Source organism: Dendropsophus ebraccatus, chromosome 8, assembly GCF_027789765.1.
Source record: "Dendropsophus ebraccatus isolate aDenEbr1 chromosome 8, aDenEbr1.pat, whole genome shotgun sequence".
Classification (NCBI taxonomy): Eukaryota; Metazoa; Chordata; class Amphibia; order Anura; family Hylidae; genus Dendropsophus; species Dendropsophus ebraccatus.
This window is the reverse complement of record NC_091461.1, coordinates 34,000,410-34,023,983: the sequence shown is the minus strand read 5'-3', so window position 1 is coordinate 34,023,983 and position 23,574 is coordinate 34,000,410. Positions and strand designations below refer to the sequence as shown.

At 41.8% G+C, this 23,574-nt stretch overlaps 1 protein-coding gene across 3 annotated transcripts in view; it reads left to right on the top strand.

The window, feature by feature from the left end:
* Nucleotides 1-23,574, top strand: part of ADGRA1 (adhesion G protein-coupled receptor A1) — a 396,447-nt gene that overhangs the window by 26,365 nt on the left and 346,508 nt on the right. For 2 of the 3 annotated variants that reach the window (XM_069980135.1, XM_069980133.1), the window contains exons 5-7: nucleotides 1,126-1,290; nucleotides 10,399-10,597; nucleotides 14,864-15,013. In XM_069980135.1, coding sequence (XP_069836236.1) covers nucleotides 1,126-1,290; nucleotides 10,399-10,597; nucleotides 14,864-15,013 — 514 coding nt within the window. The remainder of the gene's footprint in view (nucleotides 1-1,125; nucleotides 1,291-10,398; nucleotides 10,598-14,863; nucleotides 15,014-23,574) is intronic. The other variant, XM_069980134.1, reaches the window with a different exon arrangement.

The following is a 23,574-nucleotide window of genomic DNA, read 5'->3' as shown; positions in this document are numbered from 1 at the left end:
ATAGCATCAACTGCATTAACCCTAACAGTATTGTGGATGGTAAAACAATAATATGCTATGCTGTGATCAAGGCTCAGAGCGGGACAAAACGTATCTAGCATTTTTCTATGTTTTTTGTATGTAACGATTTTATGGAATTAACACAATAAATACTGGATTTTATTGGACTGCTGGAATACGTTTCTTTTATCCAAACAATAATATGGCCTATGGCTGTATTCATGTTTTCCAGGCAACCATAGGACTGCATCCAACTTCTTAAGCCACCGGTATTCACTCAAGTTGCGCTCATCTCTAGTACAGTCCACAGATGTTTCCAGATCAATTAAGTCTCCATATGTCTCCATATGAAGGCCAATATTTCCTTACCAATTGATCTACGCATAACTTGGCAATAGCAGTAAGGTGCCTTATCTACTCTCATGCGGCCAAGTGCCTACTCATCCACTAAGATACTCATCCATGCATACATTGACTCATTGAGTTCAACTGGAAAAGATGAGAAGTAGTTGGTAGGCAATCTTAACTTAACTACAAACATAAACTATGCTTTTATACACATATCTAATATACCGGTGATAAAGGTCTGTCTGGCATGGTGATTAGAGATGATCGAAGCAAATCTGGTGAATCAAGATTCAGTGCAAAGCGAATTCGGTCGTATTCGTTAAGAAAATTTGCAAAAAATCAAAAACAAAATGGCGGCCGCACATGCTGCCTGGAACATCACTGGGTGGGAGAAAGGGATTAACCATAATCCCTAGAGCCTGTCCAATCAGCTGCAGGCCCCTCTGTGATGTCAGCACCTCCCCCTCCCCTTCTATATAGGGCAGTTCCATGCTCGCTTGTTCCTCTGCATTGCCCCGTGTAATAGGGGCTTAACAGAGTGATATAGAGACAGAGAGGAGAGGAATGGAGGAAATTGGATGATTGACTGGCTGATTTTTGACACTTTTACAACAACATGATTTAACAAATGTTTCCCTCTGTTATAGTTCCAGTAGTGTAGCTACTATAGTTTTGGCTGTTTTAATAAAATTAAATAAAAGTTTGACCAAAAATTTGTGAAGCTTTTGAAACAAATTTCCTTTTGCTTCGCTTATCTCTATTGGTGATGTTTTGCAGTGATCTCATCTTGTCCAGTGTCGACGTGGAGTCTTCAGGTGTTTGGGAATGTCAAGTGAACATTTCTTATGGTATCCTATCCAAAAAGGTGGAGATTGTTGTCTTAGAAACTGGAGCACCTTATTGTCCCATGGAAAGAATAATCAACAACAGAGGAGAGTACAGGTGACTATGAACTTTATTGTATATTATATAATTATATTTTATATTATTTTGTGATGATACCTATTTTGATTTGTGATTGACCTAATTGTTTTGAGTATTATTATGTTGGGTTCACACTGTATTTTTGTATTTCTGTTTTATGGGGAAAAAAAAGCCTGAAAAAACTGATGCATTTGTGTGTATCCATTTTAATTCATTTTTCCATTGACTACCATTATTTTTTTTAAAAAATGCATTTTGTAAACGCTAAAAAAAACTGATGCATTTTAATCCATTCTTTAAAAGTTTTTTTTTAATACCGTTTATTTTTCAATGGAAAAATGGATCAAAATGAATGCGCACAAATACGTCAGTTTTTCATCTTTTTTGTAAATAAAATGGATGAAAAAAAAATAAAATAAAACAGACTGCAAAAATGTTGTGTGAACCCAGCCTGACTTAAAGAGGTTGGTTTGGCTTGAATCAAGCACCAAAAAAAAAAAAAAAAAATCTTCATTTGGTACTGTATATCTGTAACAAAGGTTCTCTACCACTAAATATCATGGTTTGAAAATCCTCACATGTCATGCAAATTACTCGGTGGAAAGCTGATGGATCTTTGCCAGTCAATGGTGCTTTTAAAGGGTTCGATAGACACATAGCCCAATCACTGCATGATAGCGAAGCCATGTGTGAACAGGATATGTGACCGCCTCTCCACGTCTTGGAAGCCCCACTTCCAAAACACAGAAAAGTTTGAAGTGACGATGTAGCAGGCTTTAGCCATCTTCTGCTTCCTGCAAACCCCTTTAAAGATCATAATGAAGTTCCTAATGTTACACATACACATGTGTTTGGAACCTCTGGAGCAAGCTCAAAATCTCTGGAGGGCAGGAGTGTAGGGGAACATAATAAGGAATCTATGCTTACCTGTTCCTGTGCCCCCACAGCACATCGTCACAGACCCTGTTGGCCTCACAACTTTCTGCATCGTCATATCCTGGAAGGAAAAACCCTCTCAGCCAGTCAGTGACTAGAGAGGGGACGTTGCAGGAGCTACATGATACTGGCGAGGGCACAGGGACAGGTAAGCATTGCTTCTTTGCTTTCTAGTCTTGTGCTGGTTGAAAAAGACTAAACACAGGAAGTCCCAGCCTGTACAGAGTCATGAGTTAATGCGTCCATCATTCAAATGACTGCCTTCTCTGTGTTTAGTCTCTTTTTTTCGACCAGCACAAGACGATAAAGCTACCTTCAGGAGACTAGACCTGGATAGGTATAGCTTTGTTTTATAGCATGATAACTAAAAAAAAATAAATTAAAAAATCATGATTGTAAATTGCAAACTTTGTATCACATCTACTGTAAATTTCGTTTTTGAAAGTTATAACAGCAATGCCCATTAAAGTTCTTGATGCACGTGCATGCAGGTGGTTAGCCATTATACTGTATATGTACTTATACTGTATATAGACATATGAATATTTTTACAAGTTTTATGAAGAGTTGAAGTTTCTGAGATTTATTGCTTCTTTGTAACACCATACATTATGTTTCTTCCCAATAGTCAGTAGATTTATAAATTCTTTAATTTAGCTTCAAATTAATGCCAAGAGCAATTTGTCATTGGAAATAAATTTAAGAAGAAGATGTTCTGAACCTTATTGATCGACTTCCAGAAAAGTTGAAGAAAATGTATTTTAAAGTGTATATCAAAAGACCATTGCTGAGTCTGTGGATTATTCTGCGCTTGAAAGGGAACACGTTGTAAATGGCTGGAAGACTTTAAACCCTATAAATATATTATTTGTGCGAGAAGTTGTTTCTAAGGCATTCTCGCCATGATGCTCTGCAGAGTAATAATTTCTTATTGAAGAGGTCTCCAGGTTTTTGATCTTATGTCAAATTCATAGACAAGAAGATAGCGGGTGCCAAAACAAAGTCTTCCATCCACTTCAAAAGTAGACATCAAATTGTTTTGACAGTAGAGTTCTTGTGTATGTATTGTTAGATAGGTGGAATTATACATGAAAAGGGGAAATCGCCTCCCAGCAACAACTAATGAATATTTTAATCATGGCTTCCACTGTTAGTTTAGGAGAATAGTTGAGTAGACTGCACTTTCAAATAGGATTAGTGCTTAAAAACAGTGTCAGAAAATCACTGAGTGTCTCTTCTAGTAGCAGGCTTCTTGTTTTGAGTTAAGAGGGTTGAGCCAGGGTCATAGCTATGGAGGTTGCAGTGTCAAGCAGCGTTGGTGTTGGGTGGGACCCAAAGTACCACTACTCCATAGGAGGACACCTGATGGTGGTGGTGAAGGGCCATGTTATAAATTGTGATTAGGAGTCTGGGAGCTTCAAACTACTCTTTTAGGTTTTCAGGTTCTTAAAGGGGTTATCCAGCACTACAAAAACATGGCCAGATTGGGTGAGGTTTCAAACTCAGTTCCATTGAAGTAAATGAAGCTTAATTGCAAACCCCACCTGAACTGGAGACAAGAGAGGGGGAAAAGTGGCCATGTTTTTGTAGTGCTGGATAACCCCTTTAAAACCCACTATCACATACTTTATTAAGAATCTGAATTAATAGACGTGAAACTGCCAGTGAGTTCAGAAAGCAGCTATAAAGATTGTCTGTCTCTTAAAAACCTGCATATTTTCTTCTTCTTAAATACATTAAACGGTCACCATGTAATACTTCATTTGTCCTGTGGTGGCACTTTAGGGGAATTTAAAGGGGTATTCCACTCAGGTAAAATGCATGTCTAATCATCCCCCCTCCTGGAGACTAACAATTCGTTCCATACTAGTTATTACCTTTTCAGTCTTATTCCCCCAGTTCTGTGTTTGCTGCTTAGTGCGGAAGACCCAGAAAACTGTGTGTGAGCTGTTCACTCTGTCTCCTCCCCCTCCCTTCCAAGACAGCTTATGTCAACAATTCTGTACTTTGTAATGCCTGGTCAAGCTACTTGGGGCCAAACTGTGATTAACCTACTGGGCATTTCAGAATGCCGAACCAGCCAGCTGGGCAACTGTTTACTTGAGCCGAATCAGAAGGGAGGGGAAGGTAGAAAGAACAGCTCACCCACAGTTTTCTGTGTCTTCAGCACAAAGCAGCAGCTCAGAACTAGGGAAAGGAGACTAAAAGATGATAAAAAGGATGGAACCATTTTGTTAGTCTCCAGGAGGGGTTATGATTTAACAATTTACCTGAGTGGAATACCCCTTTAACACTGTCCACAAGGTTCCTTCATGAGTTATAGCTAATGTAATCAGCTGTGCTGACCTTATGATCGTGGGACCAGTCTTACAAAAATTTATTGTTTAAAGAGTTCAACAATTTTGATGCAAATGTTTTTGTAGAACCAAAAATAATAATGTCCAGACTATGGTTTTTGTGATCTTCCATGAGTCACAAGGAAGATGTGAATAAAGTCTTTTTAATCATACGGTAGACATAGATTAAATTCACACTTTGCTGTAGTGCTGTGGATTTTAGCTTTGAAGAGAAAACAATTTACACATTTTTTTTCCACGTGTTGGTGAAATTTTCCAACACAAAAATTTACATGTAGCAGAATTTAAATTAAATTTTGTCAATTGTTCGGGGCTATTTTCCTAAAGGGTTTCAGTCAATATATTGGGTAAAACCTACTGGAAAACAGCCAAAAATTTGTTTACAAACTCAGCATGTAATTTGTCATCACTTGTGGACTGATTTGTGCAAGAAAAAAATCACATCTCTAAAAAATAATAAAAGGCATATGAAAGGTACAGAGTAGTGTTGAGCATGCATGCTTGTCCAAGTATAATACTCCTCGAGAGTGCTGGATACTTGAGTGAGTACCTTAGCATGCTCAGTTGCTTGTTAGTAAAAAACAAAACTTATTGAAAGGCTGCTGAGCTCAGTCTGCTCCGACAATAGGTGCGCTCAGCCAATCACCGGGACACCGCTGCAGCTGCTGATTGGCTGAGTGGTCTTCGCTCCGCCAAACAGCAACTGCAGCAGTTTCTCGCCTCAACCGCTAATTGGCTCATTGCAAAGAAGGAGCCGAAGACAGAAACCTCACGACGGGAGACCCTGGAAGTAAGTATAAACACCCCCCACAAAACACAGTCTGGCACAGAGGGGGTTTACTTAACCATCTTGGGGCCCGACTGTCACTATAGGTTAACCAGGTACCCTCCGCTCTGCCGGGGGGGGGGGGGGGGCCCCTGGTTAAATGCTCAAGTCTCCCATTGTTTTCATAGGAGCACTCAAGCATTTTAGTGCTCACTCAACACTAGCACAGAGTCATACACACAAAAAGTATGCAGAAAAACATAAAGTACAAAATGGATACTACAAATGCTATACATAGACACATATATTATCAACACAATGCACGTACAATAATAATAGTTTCCTAAAGAGTATAGCAATATAATAAAAAATAAAAAAAAAAAAACTTAAAAAAAAATAAAAAAAATTGAACTTCTGTAGTGTTGTCCGTAGCTACGGGTCTGTGGCTATGGACAGCACTACGGAACATATGAATATAGCCTAACACGTTTCACCATGGCTTCATCAGGGGGCTGCAACGGCCTAAGTTGTAAAACTGCCAAAAATGCAGCAAAGAACTATTAAAAGGCCTCTCCAACTATAACAATAACTTTTTAGATGTGGCTGGCATCCTTGAAATTCTTGTAGTAAGAGTGGAGATGTTTAGAAAATTTAAGGAATAAAGTCTGTAATCCATCATTTGTATATACCATTGTTTGAAATCTTTGATCTTCTGTCCGCAGTGCTCAGCAATTTATTATGTACTCCGGGCAGGTAAAGGGCAGTTTTCCGTCTGTTTGACATTAGTGCTAAAGGTTATTCTGACAAACAAATGTAAGGACAAACACTTTTTGGACACCGGGATGCTTCCACTGAATGGCAAAATGTTTCACTATAAAGACTGGAAAAGTTCACCATTATGTCTGGCTATCCTTTCTTTCTGCCCATTACAGATCATCATCATAAAAGATGATCTTGATGTTAAAGAGCCAATTGTACTCATTTTTAGAAATCCTGAAAATAAATTAGGTCCCCTTGCCCTCAGCATTCTTATAACCTGTATAATTGTATGTTACCATCTTCCAAGCTACAGTGACAGGCATACAGATGTGTCCACACCTCTTATCTATAATTTAGTTAACAGGGTTGTCCAGCGATCCCTCCACCTCCATTCCCAGCAGGTCCTAGCTGAGCCATGCCTCCTGCTTTTCGCCAATATGGCTGGCTCAGGATGAATGTGTTGAGGAATCAGGAAGTTGAGTATAGTTTTTTTTTTTTAACTCCATGGAGGTACAAATATTTATTTTTGTGAGACAACCCTTAAAGGAAACCTGTCACCAAGACACCGCTCTCTAATCTATCAACATCATGTTATAGAGCAGGAAGAGCTGAGCAAATTGATATATATCTTTGTGGAAAAAGATTAAGTATAACTTGTAATTTATTGATTTATTTAAATCCCTGATCATTCTGTGTTAAGGAGTCTGGTGGGCGGTGTCACTCAATGGACTGGACTCTTTAGCCTGGAAACATCAGAGATTTCAATCAATAAATTACAAGTTATACTGAATCATTTTCCATAAAGATATATGTCAATTTACTCAGCTTCTTCTGCTCTAAAACATGATGCTGATTAGGTAGCATTTTATGCTGACAGGTTTCATTTCTCAATAAACTAACACTATACAGTACATTCTATCAGATCTCTCAAAAGGCTTTATTTGCATAAGAATAAATATCCATGGACCAACTCAACATATATAGCTTGTTATATATATGCTAGAGTAAAGAGCTGGATTCTCACGCCATACCTCTCAGGATCTGTTAAGGTCAGAGTTAAAGTGACTCTGTACCCACAATCTGTCCCCCCCAAACCGCTTGTACCTTCAGATAGCTGCTTTTAATCCAAGATTTGTCCTGTGGTCCGTTCGGCAGGTGATGCAGTTATTGTCATAAAAAAACAACTTTTAAACTGGCAGCCCCGTGCCCTTTGGCTGTGGCTTAGTTTGTGTATACATTAGGCTAGCACACCCCTCCTCCCCACCCTCTTCACCATTTTTCCTATTCCTCTGCAGTGAAAACTACACAGCTACTTAACGATCCAACCCATGTGCCGTGCTGACACAGCTGCCTGGAGCATTCCTAATGATGAGGAGGGCGGGGAGGAAGGACAGAGAGGTTGTGCCAGCCTAATGCATACACAATCTAAGCCCCAGCCGTTGGGCACGGGGCTGCCAGTTTAAAAGTTGTTTTTTATTACATTAACTGCATCACCTGCCGAATGGACCCCAGGACAGATCTTGTGTTAAAAGCAGCTATCTGACGGTACAAGCAGTTTGGGGGGATCAGATTGTGGGTACAGAGTCACTTTAAGTTAAGAAAGGTCATATTTGTATAAAGATTGTTTGTATAATAATGTAATGTTTTATCTGGTGGTAAGTGGGTAAATGCATATTGTTACTTAAAGTGATATTGTCACCCCCCTCCTTACTCTATGTGTGGTACTCTGCACCATTCAGAAGCTTAGATGCTACACATTCTATATATACCTGTATAACACTTGTTTGTGTCTTTGTTTTCTCTAAAATCTCTTTATTTCATCAGTGGACAATGTCACCTATGTGGGACCTCATGGCACTTGGGCTCTTTGCCCAGCAGGAAGATGAGGCCCAACTGTGGTGAAGCTCCATCTAAGTGACACTGTCCACTGATGAAATAAAGTGAGAGGAAGGGGGGTGACATTATCACTTTAATATAAGTCCCTAGGTGGGGAACCTGAGACCTCCCGATGCGGCCCTCCCGTTCGGCGCTCTGGTGGGGCAGGAGCCGGCATACACAGCATCTTCCTGTGTCTGTGATGGCTGCCAGATAATGGAGGATGCTCTGAGTGCCATCACCTTCCCCACCAGAGCGGCGCACGTCTTGCTTCTCCTGTGGGCTGCGCTTTATGACGTTATTTAATCGCGCGCCGCCTGCAGGAGGAGAACGGCACAGGTTAGAGGAGAGAGAAGAGGACCTGGGCAGCGTGGAAGCGGAGGAAAGGTGAGTGGGATGTATATTTTTTTATTTAGGACAGGCACTGGGGGTTAACTAGGCCACCAGGGACATCTAAATATATGGCAAAGGAAGGAGACTTCAGCTCACCCTTATGGCAGTACGTGGTTACAGTATCATGCAGTTCCCCAGGAGCCAGGAGCGCGTGAAAAAATGTTGCGGGCCGTCACCCGTATGAATAGTATCAAAAACCAAGGGATATTCACAGCTCCTTAAAAAGTATATTCGTTTTTATTGGTACAACTTAAAAATAAACAGAAAACATTAAAACCGCGCGGTTTTAATGTTTTCTGTTTATTTTTAAGTTGTACCAATAAAAACGAATATACTTTTTAAGGAGCTGTGAATATCCCTTGGTTTTTGACACCAGGGACATCACTGGGGGGGGGGGGGGTAACTAGGCCTACCAGAGGCATCACTGGGGGGTTAACAGGGACATCACTGGGGGGGCTAACTAGGCTACCAGGGACATGACTGGGGGGGGGGTTAACTAGGCTACCAGGGACATCACTGGCGGGAGGGGGGGTTAACTAGGCCTACTAGAGGCATCACTGAGGGGGATAACTAGACGATAAGGGGAATGACTTGGGGGTTAACTAGACTACAAGGGGCATCACTGGGGGTTAACTACAATAGCAGAGGCACTAGGGGAACAATAATTTGCTTTGTTCGGGGTGCTGCAAACCCACACTACTAACTGCCCAACTGGCCCTCGACATGGAAAAGTTCACCACCCCTGCCCCAGAGTGTTAGAAGGTTCTGCCTAAATCTAAAAATGGGCACGCTCAGGGGTTGTAAAATTAGGGAATTTAGTAGAGAGAAAGAAAATTTCCCCTTGGCCGACTTAGAATTTTCTAGTTTTTTTTTTTTTTTTTTAATAGAGTCAATGCGAAACTGTGTTACACCCAGGCCCTGACTTTCCCATTGGTTTTCCTACATGTATCTTTCTGTGAACACTAGTCATGATGTGGAAGAATTAACCTGATGGAAATTGCAAGCCAGTGAACTCTCAGTACACATGGCAACCGAGAGGGATCTGTTTATTGTACTCAAATACTTTCATATTTAAAATAAAGAGGCACACACAACAAATCAAAGAGGCCGACACTTTTTGAATGTGACATTTGCTGTCAGTAGGAAGTGTCAAAATGAGTTGTACTCATCATGAACAGCTACTAAAATAGTTTTTGTATAGGTCAACAAAAATGGGGCAAAATTTTTGTACTGTTTCTACCAAACTATACCGTGCTTGCATGTTGGGTTGGGCTTGTCACAAAGGGGCGGGGGGCAGCCTCAGGAGTCCCTGGATTTATGAGGAAGCTTGTACCTCTTGATAAACTCAGTACACTGAGTACACTGGTTTTCTAAAACCCGCCATCCTGCAGGGGAGAGGAGGGAATTTGATCACATTTATTAACTTACCTCTCCTCATGCCCTTGGTAAGCACCAAGACTGGCTGCGGGACCCCCGCTGGGCTTTGGAATCTTCGGGGTGTCCACGTCACAACACAGCTGATGGACTGGCTGAGCGGCCAGTTCAGAAGCCGAAACAGGCCTTTTCCCCCGGTTTGTGACATCATCACAACCTGGGGGAAAGTGACTTCTGGCAAGGGTCCCACCACGTCCTCACCACAGGCACGGGGAAAGGTACGTTAGTAATTGTGATCAATTTCCCCCCTCCCCTGCAAGATGCTGAATTTTAGAAAACGCCACACTTCTCCTTTAAGACTGATGAAAAAAATGCCGGCCTTAGTAAATTCCCCTTAAAGATTTTTGCATGGGTGGCAGACCACAAGACTGCTACAAGGCATTGGAAAGAGAAGAAACCAATTCTATAAAGGAAGGTGGGGAGAATCAGATGTTCGGATGGAACACCTTAGCACTATTATGGTTGTCATTAGCCAGTTGTGATTTTGATATAGGGCCTTCTCTATTTTATATACAGCACTGCTTATTCTGTCTCTTAGCTTATAGTAAACTAGATAATTTTTTGTTATATAGCTTTTTTTATTTAAATAATTGATTTTATTCCTAGATGGCCTAGAACCATAGCTGGAATGACAGTATTTCACGCCTGCAGACAGTTTTCTCTCAGCGCATTGCTCTACTCCGATGCAGCAGGAGAACCAAGAGCCTGGCGTAAGTGTGACAGATCTGGACTCTGGGCAGAAGAAGACTACTCCACCTGTCCCTTCTTACATGAAGTGACAAGACAACTCCATGCCTTCAGCCTGGTAAATATTCCTTACCAATCATTGAGTGTGTCACAGTGATTACTTCTCTCCCCCAATGAATAATTCATATTGTGAGTGGATTATTATCACTAAATTGGAATTGGAATTCTTAAAAAAAAAAAAAAAAAAAAAAAAAAAAAAGATTTTATAGATGGGGAAGAATACAATGTGGCAGAGGTGTCATACCTATGCTTCTCCGGTTCTTGCAAAACTACAATTACCATCATGCTCCGCCATAGCATTGGCTGCCCAGGTATGACGGTAATGGTAGTTTTGCAATAGCTGGAGGGCTATGAGTTCAGCGTCACTGCACATGTTATCTAGACTATTTAATGAATTCAATGAAAATGTCGCTGCCGGCAATGAATAAGTATTCATTCTAGTGTCAATGAAAGACCAGACTATGTGTGAGAAGACTCTGGAAGAGTGATTTCAGGTGGTCTCAGAAAGGTTTTAGGCTGGGTTCACATGTAACATATCCGCTGCGGATACCTGCCCATTGACTCTAAATGGGATGACATCCTCACAGCCCAGCCACAGCACACTGATTGGCTGATCGCTGGGAGACAGCGGGAGACCCTGAAGAAGGGACCCGGTAAAGTATGTACCCGGGCCACGGAGGTTTATGCCGCTGACTTTGACATACTCACAGTAGGATGGCAATCCCGTTGCGAGTATGTCATCCTGTTTAGAGTCAATGGGAACTTGGGAACTTGCAGCGTAATGGGGATACGTTATGTGTGAAGCCGGCCTTAATGTATACATTTTTTGGGAAAGGTTTCATTGAAATGGCACAATCCTAGTGTACCCTAGCTAATCGTATGGCAAAAGAGTATTACCCACTTCACAACAAATACATGGTAATTAGAGATGAGCGAACCTCGAGCATGCTCCGAACCCGATCTTTCTGCATTTGATTAGCGGTGGCTGCTGAAGTTGGATAAAGCCCTAAGACTATGTGGAAAACATGGATATAGTCATTGGCTGTATCCATGTTTTCCAGACAATCTTAGAGCTTTATCCAACTTCAGCAGCCCCAGCTAATCAAATGCCGATCGTTCGAGTTCGGATGGACTCGAACCTGAACCCGGTTCGCTCATCTCTAATCGTAATGTCAGGAAGGTAGTATTGTGCAAGCCCAGGAGCTAAACTCACCCCAAAGTAATCGGTAGTAGTGGCTATACCTTTCACTCACCATCAGCACCTGGAATCAGAGATAACTCAGATCATAGTTATGCAACCCCCTAAATGACCCCCTAATTTCCATGGTGTGGACATAGCCTAATGTTGTATTGTGTAAGCGAATAAGCAATAGATTTTTCAAGTCCCTAACCGGAGCCATAAGTGGTTCTTGGGGCCCCTGACTGTGGCTCTCCAGCTGTTTGCAGCTTCCAAGACTATTATGAACCTGAAATATATTAGTAGAAGATAGTACTAGGGTAAAAACCATATGACTGGAATTTAAATGCTAGGGTAGAAGCTGTATCGCTAGACCATAAATTTAATAGGATTCCTCACTACCTACAGAGGTTGGAGACCCCTATTCTACACAGTAGTTTGTCACCAATGAAGTCTATCATTAAACTCCAGCAGAGATATTTGTTCCCAGGAGCTTACTTATATCATAGCAAAATCTCCAGGGATCTGTCATCTTTTTGGACCATAAGAGAAAGGTTACCATTGCTATGATTCATTAGTCTTTCAGGTACGTTCAGATGGCAGCTTAGTAACAGCAGATGCAGTCCGTGGGTGACAATGCCACTTCAGCAAAGTAGAGCTATTCTCGTCTTCGTTCACAAAGGTTAAGATGTTTTATCAATTGTAATGTATTCTACGGTCTGTTTTCAACAATACCAAATGGAGCCGAGAGAAGCTGATGGAAAATGAAGGGGCACAGCGCTCTGCAGAATACCTCCACTTCTTCATTATAGCTGGAACAGTAAAAGGGTCTCTGTGTCTAGATCACTGTCGATATAGGTTCCTGATAGGTCTCTGTGACATGTCAGAAGGTCTCTGGAAAGAGACCAGCTAGTGACGAACATGCCTGTACAACTGTAAGCTGAAATATAAAGGACAAAAGATAGCTCTGCGTTATACTTGCCTTCTGACCTACATAATGGGTGTGTACGCATCCCTTTGATATGTATAGTTTGGATTATATAATCGAAACAATCGTGTTCGAAAGTAATATAGCATAGAATGGGAAAATCGGAGGAAAAAATGAATAGTATGACTTGGATTTCCACCTATCTTAACCGAGCTGTAGGAGTCAAATGAATGACTGCATTGTACCCATGTTTCACGGTTTGTTCTCCGCATTTAAAGGATAAGAAAAACACACCTACTTTCTTGCAAAAAATTAAGTTCCATTCACCTCAGTGAAATTAAGCTCCAATACCACACCCAATCTGAGGACAAGAGTGGAGCTGTTTTTCTTAAAGGGAACCTGTCACCTGGGAGGACGGTGCAGAGCCCGCCCGACTCCCCCGGTGGAGCCCCGGATACCTCCCCTTTCCTGCAAGTCCTGCTCCTGGATCCGGTCCCCGGACAGCGCCGGAGCAGTCATTCTCTATGGGCATCGGACTCATCTCTGCTTACTGCCCACACTGCTTCCGACGGCGAGATCTCCATCTCAGGATCGGGTCCAGGAGCAGGACTTGCAGGAAAGGGTAAGTATCCGGGGCTCCACCGGGGGGGCTGGGCAGGCTCGCGCCATCATCCCAGCAGACATGTTCTCTTTAAGGCCCTTTTTACATGGGCTGATCTGTCAGATCAGCAATCACTTGATCCTTGTTCCCCGCTCGCTGCTGGCGCTATTACATACGCCGGTAAGATCATGGGGGGGTAGGGCACTGGGAGCCACAGGAGGGACTCCCAGGACGATCTTTAGATTGTCCAGGGAGCCCATAAGAGATTGCGTCTACTGCTGCTGCTCCTGTTAGACGGAGTGACTGACAGCAGACCATCGTTATCGTTGTAATTTTTTTCAACATGTTGACAAACAAGGATCAGCCAACATTGTGCATGTCGGTTGACTTCTACCTTTTAACACTAGCTATTACACCAAGCATTTGTTGGCTGTAACAGTCGATAATCGGCTAAATCGAACGATAATCGCTTTGTGTAATAAGGCCTTTAGTCCGGATAACTGTTTTAAAACCTAGACTCATTCTAGTTCTACTGAACCTACTTTGTGGATCGTTGTGGAGTTGGGGTGAAAAACTTGGAAAGAAGGCTGCAAGGATATTACAGACAAAACAACAGTGTAAGGCCATGACCTGTTTGATGTAATTTTGAAAAAATTGACAATATTGGGTCACAAAAATGATGGCTGTCCAAAAAAAGGCAGTCATAAAGCCAAAAAAAGACGTTGTGTGGTTGTGGCCTAGCACCTTTCCTAAATATTAAACAAGTATAATTATCTTTTTTTGTTACACTGCTGCTTCCTATGATTACCTTCAAAATGTATATACTGTATACAAGTGACAATGGTGCAGCTTGGACTTAGCTCTAACATAGCAAGAGTAGACAAGGCTTCAACAGTAGTTTATGTAGGTGGCAGAGTAGAATTTCTATCATACATTGCTGACCTCTACTTCAGGCTGTCCTCCTCCACCTGTATTCCAATTCTCCTCATTCATATTGTGCTGCAACTGAGCATGTGCGACCAGCAAGGTAGAGGTCGTAATAAGAGATGAGTGAATCTTGAGCATGCTCGAGTTTGTCCAAACCTGGAAGTCTTGGCATTTGATTACCCAGTTGCTGAAGAAGTTGGATTCATCCCTAGGGAGTCCTGGAAAACATGGATACAGCCATAGGCTTAGGATCAAGAGAACTAGGGAAGGAAGTTACATACAGAACATGAAGAGGTAAAAAAGTACAACGTGAATGGGGCCTTAGTGAATTTTATGGTCATTTTTTGTTACGCCTACCAATAGTATTGCTCTACTATTCTGTTCTTCTAAAGCAATCATGGGGAATCTTCTTCCCTCCAGCTGTTGTTAAAGCTTTGGCTGTCCAGGCATGATGGGAATTGTAGTTTTGCAACAGCTGGAGAGCATAAAGGTTCCTCATGCTTGCTACAGAGCTCTGATGTTATTGCTGTATGTGCTGTTTCATTATTCAAATCCTTAAGTGATTAAATAGCACAAAGCCCTATAGGACTCTTATAATGTGTCGACTTCTATTTTAGGTCAGATAGGTTGTACATGTAAGCAGATTATAGATTTCCTTTAGTAACTTCACTTTGTGATTATCTGCGTTTAGGAGCCGGTAAATGACACCAAGGTCCTTGAATATGCTCAACAACTAATGACCTCCACCAGGGGAGCCGCTGACTTCACTGATAAGATGGATGTGTTGCTTGTGGCAGACATGATGGAAAAGATGATAACCTTTGTGGGACAGATCAAACACGTAGGTTTCAAAATCTTTGTGAAGAGCTTTAAAATCTAGAATTCAAAGCTCACAAAAGTGAAGCTTAGAAAGAGAGCTGCTACTGATGTTGCCGATGACGTAAACATTTCTTGGGTTTCTCAGAACTGAAGGCGTTTGATGAAACTTAAAGGGGTTCCATGATGACCGTTCTTTAATCATTGTTGTCCTTGAAGAATTTGATGGAAATGAATGTGTAATTTTACTTGTAGGGAGTCCATAAGTTATCGCTCCTGTAGCTTTTATATATTTAAAGTGCCCACGTCCTGAGAATTTATCACTGCAAAGGAAGTAAAAAAAAAAAATCAACATGGTGGACAAAATCTTAAAGGGGTTATCCAGCATTAGAAAAACGTAGCTGCTTTCTTCACCTATTCTAAGGTTGTGTGTGGTATTACAATTACATTTACTTCAATGGAACTGTGTTGCAATACCACACCCAAACTGAGGACAAGAGTGTCACTTTTTCTGGAAGAGAGCAGACATGTTTTTTTATCCAATTCTTAAAATACAATGCCCCTGCTTTGAACAAGGATATAAATTATTTTAAATATATCAGCTAGCATGTGGTACTCTCATGTTTTGCACTATTAGGTTATGTACCTCAATACATTTGCACCTTATCCAATTTATTTGTTATCTGCATTGACAATGTACTGTATGTTCATGTCTTTATATATTGAGAATGCTGCTGTCACCTAGTGGTTATTTTGTATTGACGAAAACCCTAGAAATTGACAGGTGATTGGGCAGAGCCAAGGAGCTCCCAAGTCTGAGAAAGAGTATTGCGTTTTGTAGTGGGGGTGGGGTGGGGGGCCGGGGGTCTAGCTTTAGGTGGGGTTTGAGGATGTGATCGGCCAGGCTCTTCCCTCTCAAGTCTTGGCTTAAAGAACCTTACACTTGGAGCAACAGACTTAGCAAATCATTCAGAACCACCTAGGTCTTCTAGCCAGTATCTTAGAGAGATATAATCCAAAGAAAGTACAGATAAATTGTTCAAGTGTCCAGTTGTATTGTAGGACCTGTTGGGCTTCTGGCCGGGCCTTAGTCATTCATGAAACTGAGAGAGCTACAGCTCAGGTTGCCTGCCCCCTGCGGTTTTGGGTATAGAAGAGCATCATTGAATACTGCAAGTCTCAGAAATCCTGCTGGAAGCCAACTGGTGTGACAATTCCCTTGGGGAAGAGGAGTTGTATGGCACGCATCTTCTTAACCCTACCCTGATCAGAACAATGGAAGAGACCTCCATATCATCTTATCAGTAACTGAGAGTGCTTTCCTGCTCTGATCAGTTACTATCAGTAACTATGACTATGATGGAAGGGTTATGTGCATATCTAGGGGGCCTATACTTAGCTACTTAACACCTTGGACTCGATTTCTCGCATGAAGTCTTTGTATAGAAGGTCTTTGTATACGTGAAGATACATTTTTTTTTTAAACGAGCACAGATCTGCAATATAGTAAGCCGTGAATATTCATGCATTTATATGTAAGAATATTCCCATGTTCTTCTTCATTTTGATGTTTTTTTTAGTTGTTTTTCTCTTTTCCTCCTGTGTACATCATAAAGGGATGTACCGCAAATAATCCTAATGCCGTCATAAAAGACTCGATCAGTGACAAATGAGAGTATTCTCCCCCCACCGTGGACACCTTTGCCCTGCACAACGATTGGGAGTGTTTCCTCGACTAGACGATAGCGTGTCGTTTCCATAAACTTTCCAGGCAGGGCGTATGACTAGTTGCAGAACCGCAGGGTTTCTGTTTCCCATGAAAAAGCGACATGAATGCAGATTATTAGTAATTTCTGTAACTTTCATGAAGAACTGTCACAGATATTTGTATTTCCTTCTAATCAACTTATGTCCCAGAATGCGGAATGCATACGGTGATACATGGGCTATATTAATATCTTAGAAATAAAACGTAGACACATCAATAATACATTATCGATCTTTTAAGAGAGCTGCCTGCTGCTTGAAATCACATTCAATTGTAAATACAAATTAAATCAAAGAGTACGGGTGCATGCATGTGAGCAACAAACAGCGGGAAAAACTGGCTCTATATTGGCTTATAACAAGCGTAGGCTGAGCATGCTGGGAGTTTTTGTTTATTAACAGCTGGAGTGCCCCGGGTTCCTGAGCCTGGTTTTTATTGTTCTAAAAAAATATCAAGATATAGTAATAGTATATTTAAGCTTAATCCAATCAGGTTCTTTCTTCATTCTCCAAGTCTTTTTGCTTTACACTTACTAGGTTGCCTTTGTGAGAGAGAGAACATCTGAAAAACCCTTCTCTGAGTGTATCTGGAATTGTAACTAAAGATCTGTGAGCCTCGAGGAAAATTCTGATTCATCCAAACACGAGCGTGGAGAATTTGATTACCGGTGTCTGGAGAAGTTGGATGCAGCCCTAGGGAGTCCTGGAAAACATGGATACAGCCTATGGCCTATGGCTGCGTACAAGTCTACCAGGTACCCTTAGGGCTGCATCCAACTTTTTCAGCCATGGGTAGCCAAATGCCAAGTGTTTGGGTTTGGACGACCCTCTTATCTCTAATCATGACCGTAGATTCTCTAACCTCCTGGCTTTGCGTTTCTGTAACCCCTGACTAGAAGATACTGTAGTTATTTCCCAGGATAGCTGTTCCATTAAGTATTAGTCATTGTACTGCATTTCTGTGCTGGGTTGCCATACATCTCAGATTAAAGTTGGTTGAACCTACTGCTTTTGTCTGTCCGATTCTCCTCACTCGCTGTCTGTGTGTTGTTTTCCCCAGAAAATTATGCCATGTAATATGGCCTTTGCTCATGGTATACTTGACTTCTGCCATGCCCTCCTCCCCCCCAGGAGCTTAGGGCTCCTGGCTGCCGCCCAAAACTGAGCTACAGCTTCATTCAGAGATCACAAGTGATAAGTGAACTTACCAAATGTTTCGGTTAGTCTGAACGGATGGACCCAAATATTTGGTAAGTTTACTCGTCACTAGTGTTCAGCTGTTACTCACTTAAAGGGGAACTATCAGAAGGTTTGACTAACCTAGTCACTAGTGCAAACAGGGTGCTGAGGATGAAGGTATGTCTCATATTCATCCTCAGCGCCATTTTCATGCTGTTTGTAGTGAATTTCTGTGTCTGGTAAGGCTGTTTGAAGCAGTAGGGACTCCGAATGGGCTTAACAGACACAGGATTACACTACAAACAGTAAAAGAATGGTGCCAAGGATAAAGGTAAGAGACATACCTTCATCCTCAGCACCTCGTGTGTCCAACCTGCTGTTAGTTCCCCTTCCTTTTATGCAGTCATGAGGACTTGCCCAAAAAGAGTCACAGGCTCACACATCAGCTTCTACCTACATAGCTACCCATGACACAGAAGGCCAGAATTCCCTAAAAATTGCAGGTAGATGCACAAAGTATAAATGCAATGTAAGGACACATTCACACACTGTAGTTTCACATTAAACAACAGCCATTGTTTGAGTACAGTGAACGATCACATTATAGTGTATAGAATCACGGCCGTAGTGTATACACACTGTGTATACTACGTTCGTAGTTCTCTCCAGCCGCACAAAATTTGTGACAGGTCTTTTTTGTGCGGCCGCTATTAAGTGAACAGCAGTCAAACAAGATAGCCTGTACTCACAGTGTAAAGTATGGCTCTTGGACGTATTTTACATTGTGCCCTATAGCTAATTGGAGTGCGGGCACACCCGAACGTGCCCACATTCCAATTCAAACAATGTGATATTCATGATACTACAGTATCTGCCAGGTGAACATCTCCGACATTAGGCGTTGTATGACTTGGTCAAACAACAGCCGATGTTCACACTATGTATGAACATGGCCTAAAAGGTATTGTTTACACAGATATCGATATTTGTCACAATTAATTTAATTTCGACTTTCGTACAACATACTTGACGGGATAAGGCACACATTATTTATATAATAGGACAATGTTCACCTTGCTTATATAGTTACTACATAGAGGTTCATACAGCTCTCAGTATACAGTATGCAGTTAGGACTCCTAGTGACAATGAAAATAATGTTATCATTGAGCGGTGTTTTTCCGGATACCCTTTGCCCCTAATGTGCTTATAATGCAGTTCAGCATATAATATGTATTCACCATTTTCATATACCCCAGTAGTCAAACACATAGACTTGCTTTGTTATTTAGCATTTAATTTACCAAACAAATTGCTTTTACAGGTAATTACTCTGCTGGCTGTATGACAGCTGCTTAATGGAAGCCGCTCAGACTTCAGACTGCAGGTTGACATGGACGGCTTCAGAAATGGGTTAGGAAAAAAATGACGGAGGGAAATGTAGAGGGAATGTATAAGGGAATGGAGAGAACGGCAATATACTGAGATATAGGAGGGCTAGCTGCTGCTACATAGCTGTCTACTGTGAATTACCAGCCAGGAAAGCAACAATGCACAACATAAATGCAGAGCAAGAATCACATCGGTTTAAAGGGTAACTCCAGTTAGAGGTAAAAAAAAATAAACTAGCAGCAGAAGCAAATAGCATTGCTCACCTGTCTAACCTGGCATTGTTACCATTGTATCTTTGTGTATGCTCCATCTAGTCTAGTTGTGAGTAGTTCAGGACATGGAGGCTGGAGACTGGCTGCATCCACTGCACACACAGGAGAATCTGCTTTATCTCTTTCCTTTTTCCCTCAGAAGCCGCCCCAGGATCATGTAGGACATTAGGGAGAAGCTGCTGAGCCAGTGTGATAAATAACTCCCCTGGTATATGACCGTCCATTTATGAAGGAGCAGGAGGTTGGAGGCGGAGTTGGTCCTGATAAAATTCAGGAGTCGGATTCGGAAATGGAGTCGGAGCTGCGGCTTACCGATTCCACAGCCCTGGTTCACACATTGCAGTTTCATTGTGTTACTGAATTATTGCAGTACTTTATCATTTCCTTGTGTTCCCACTCACACAGCACACTGTATTCTCTACCTGTAAAACCACACAGCTCACTGTATTCTCTACATGTAACACCACACAGCACATTGTATTTTCTACCTGTAACACCACACAGCACACTGTACTCTCTACCTGTAACACCACACAGCACTGTATTCTCTACCTGTAACACCACACAGCACACTGTATTCTCTACCTGTAACACCACACTGTATTCTCTACCTGTAACACCACACAGCACGCTGTATTCTCTACCTGTAACACCACACAGCACGCTGTACTCTCTACCTGTAACACCACACAGCACTGTATTCTCTACCTGTAACACCACACAGCACACTGTATTCTCTACCTGTAACACCACACTGTATTCTCTACCTGTAACACCACACAGCACTGTATTCTCTACCTGTAACACCACACAACACGCTGTATTCTCTACCTGTAACACCACACAGCACTGTATTCTCTACCTGTAACACCACACAGCACACTGTATTCTCTACCTGTAACACCACACTGTATTCTCTACCTGTAACATCACACAGCACTGTATTCTCTACCTGTAACACCACACAACACATTGTATTCTCTACCTGTAACACCACACAGCACTGTATTCCCTACCTGTAACACCACACAGCACATTGTATTCTCTACCTGTAACACCACACAGCACTCTGTATTCTCTACCTGTAACACCACACAGCGCGCTGTATTCTCTACCTGTAACACCACACAGCACATTGTATTCTCTACCTGTAACACCACACAGCACGCTGTATTCTCTACCTGTAATACCACACAGCACACTGTATTCTCTATCTGTAACACCACACAGCACATTGTATTTTCTACCTGTAACACCACACAGCAGGCTGTATTCTCTACCTATAACACCACACAGCACGCTGTATTCTCTACCTGTAACATCACACAGCACTGTATTCTCTACCTGTAACACCACACAGCACGCTGTATTGTCTACCTGTAACATCACACAGCACTGTATTCCCTACCTGTAACACCACACAGCACATTGTATTCTCTACCTGTAACATCACACAGCGCCCTGTATTCTCTACCTGTAATACCACACAGCACACAGTTACTGCCTGTAACACCACACAGCACACTGTATTCTCTACCTGTAATACCACACAGCACACAGTTGCTACCTGTAACACCACACAACACACTATATTCTCTACCTGTAACACCACACAGCACGCTGTATTCTCTATCTGTAACACCACACAGCACGCTGTATTCTCTACCTGTAACACCACACAGCACACTGTATTCTCTATCTGTAACACCACACAGCACGCTGTATTCTCTACCTGTAACACCACACAGCACGCTGTATTCTCTATCTGTAACACCACACAGCACTCTGTATTCTCTACCTGTAACACCACACAGCACGCTGTATTCTCTACCTGTAACACCACACAGCACGCTGTATTCTCTACCTGTAACACCACACAGCACACTGTATTCTCTATCTGTAACACCACATAGCACTGTATTCTCTACCAGTAACACCACACAGCACACTGTATTCTCTACCTGTAACATCACACAGCACTGTATTCCCTACCTGTAACACCACACAGCACATTGTATTCTCTACCTGTAACATCACACAGCGCCCTGTATTTTCTACCTGTAATACCACACAGCACACAGTTACTACCTGTAACACCACTCAACACTCTATATTCTCTACCTGTAACACCACACAGCACACTGTATTCTCTATCTGTAACACCACACAGCACTCTGTATTCTCTACCTGTAACACCACACAGCACGCTGTATTCTCTACCTGTAACACCACACAGCACGCTGTATTCTCTACCTGTAACACCACACAGCACACTATATTCTCCACCTGTAACACCACATAGCATGCTGTATTTTCTACCTGTAACACCACACAGCACACTATATTCTCTACCTGTAACACCACACAGCACACTGTATTCTCTACCTGTAACACCACACAGCACAAAGTTACTACCTGTAACACCACACAGCACACAGTATTCTTTACCTGTAACACCACACAGCACAAAGTTACTACCTGTAACACCACACAGCACACAGTATTCTCTACCTATAACATCACACAGGCCGCTGTATTCTCTACCCGTAACACCACACTATATTCTCTAACTGTAACACCACACAGCACACTGTTACTACCTGTAACACCACACAGCACTTTATTCTCTACCTGTAACACCACACAGCATGCTGTATTCTTTACCTGTAACACCACACAGCACTCTGTATTCTCTACCTGTAACACCACACAGCACACTGTATTCTCTACCCGTAACACCACACAGCACGCTGTATTTTCTACCTGTAACACCACACAGCACACTATATTCTCTACCTGTAACACCACACAGCACAAAGTTACTACCTGTAACATCACACAGCACACAGTATTCTCTACCTGTAACATTACACAGCCCGCTGTATTCTCTACCCGTAACACCACACAGCACGCTGTATTCTCTACCTGTAACACCACACAGCACGCTGTATTCTCTACCTGTAACACCACACAGCACGCTGTATTCTCTATCTGTAACACCACATAGTACGCTGTGTTCTCTACCTGTAACACCACACAGCACACTGTATTCTCTAACTGTAACACCACACAGCACACTGTTACTACCTGTAACACTGATATTGGAATAAAGTAAAGATCAGTGAAGTTGCAGCAGCAGCTTCTGTCACTCCTTGTCTGCTTAGATTTAGACTAGAGGCTAAAGAGGCCGGTCAAAGATGGATTGGGGGATTGGGGCGGCCTACTTTTAATGTACTTTTAATAGAAAAACAGTTTTCCTTATGTGGAGTTCCCCTTTAACTGAAGTCAAAAAGTAGCAGGACATGAATCAGGTATTGGAGAATGAGCATATATAGTCTCTGACATATCTATAAGTGACCATGTGACTCTGTCCTAATCTTATGGACAGAGAGGGAAGTATTGATTTATCAGCTCCCAGATTTGCATTCTGAAGAATCGACGAAGAGAAGAACTGTGATTTTTTTTTTATTTTAAGGGCTATTCTATTTCAGCTCTGTTTTTCTTATAGAAAAGTATCTTCCACTTGTGCAAATACGTTTTCTTATAATGATTGTATGTGAGCTAAAGGCCTCATGTACACAACTGTGACTATGACAGATCCATGTGATGTGGATTTGTAATATAGTTTTCCCTTGAATTCTATGGGGCTAAAAAAATGTTGTCCTGCCTCATCACAGTCTGTTTTCTGGCGCATCAGGTAGAGACCCAGAAAGCGATGGGACTCTGTATGCCCGTTTGCAGGAGCTGGTGGGATATCTGGAAGAAATCTGAACTACTATCTTGGCTTCTTTTATGAAGGATATTGTTAGGTAAAATATTCACACAAAAATCCACATCAAGTTGTCTGGATTATACGTGGATTTTTACTTTCTCCATTAATTTCCATAGGGAAAACTTATTACAAGTCCACAACCTAAACTGACATGCTGTGGATTATAAAACCTATGCATTGGTATAGTATAATTAGATTGGTATA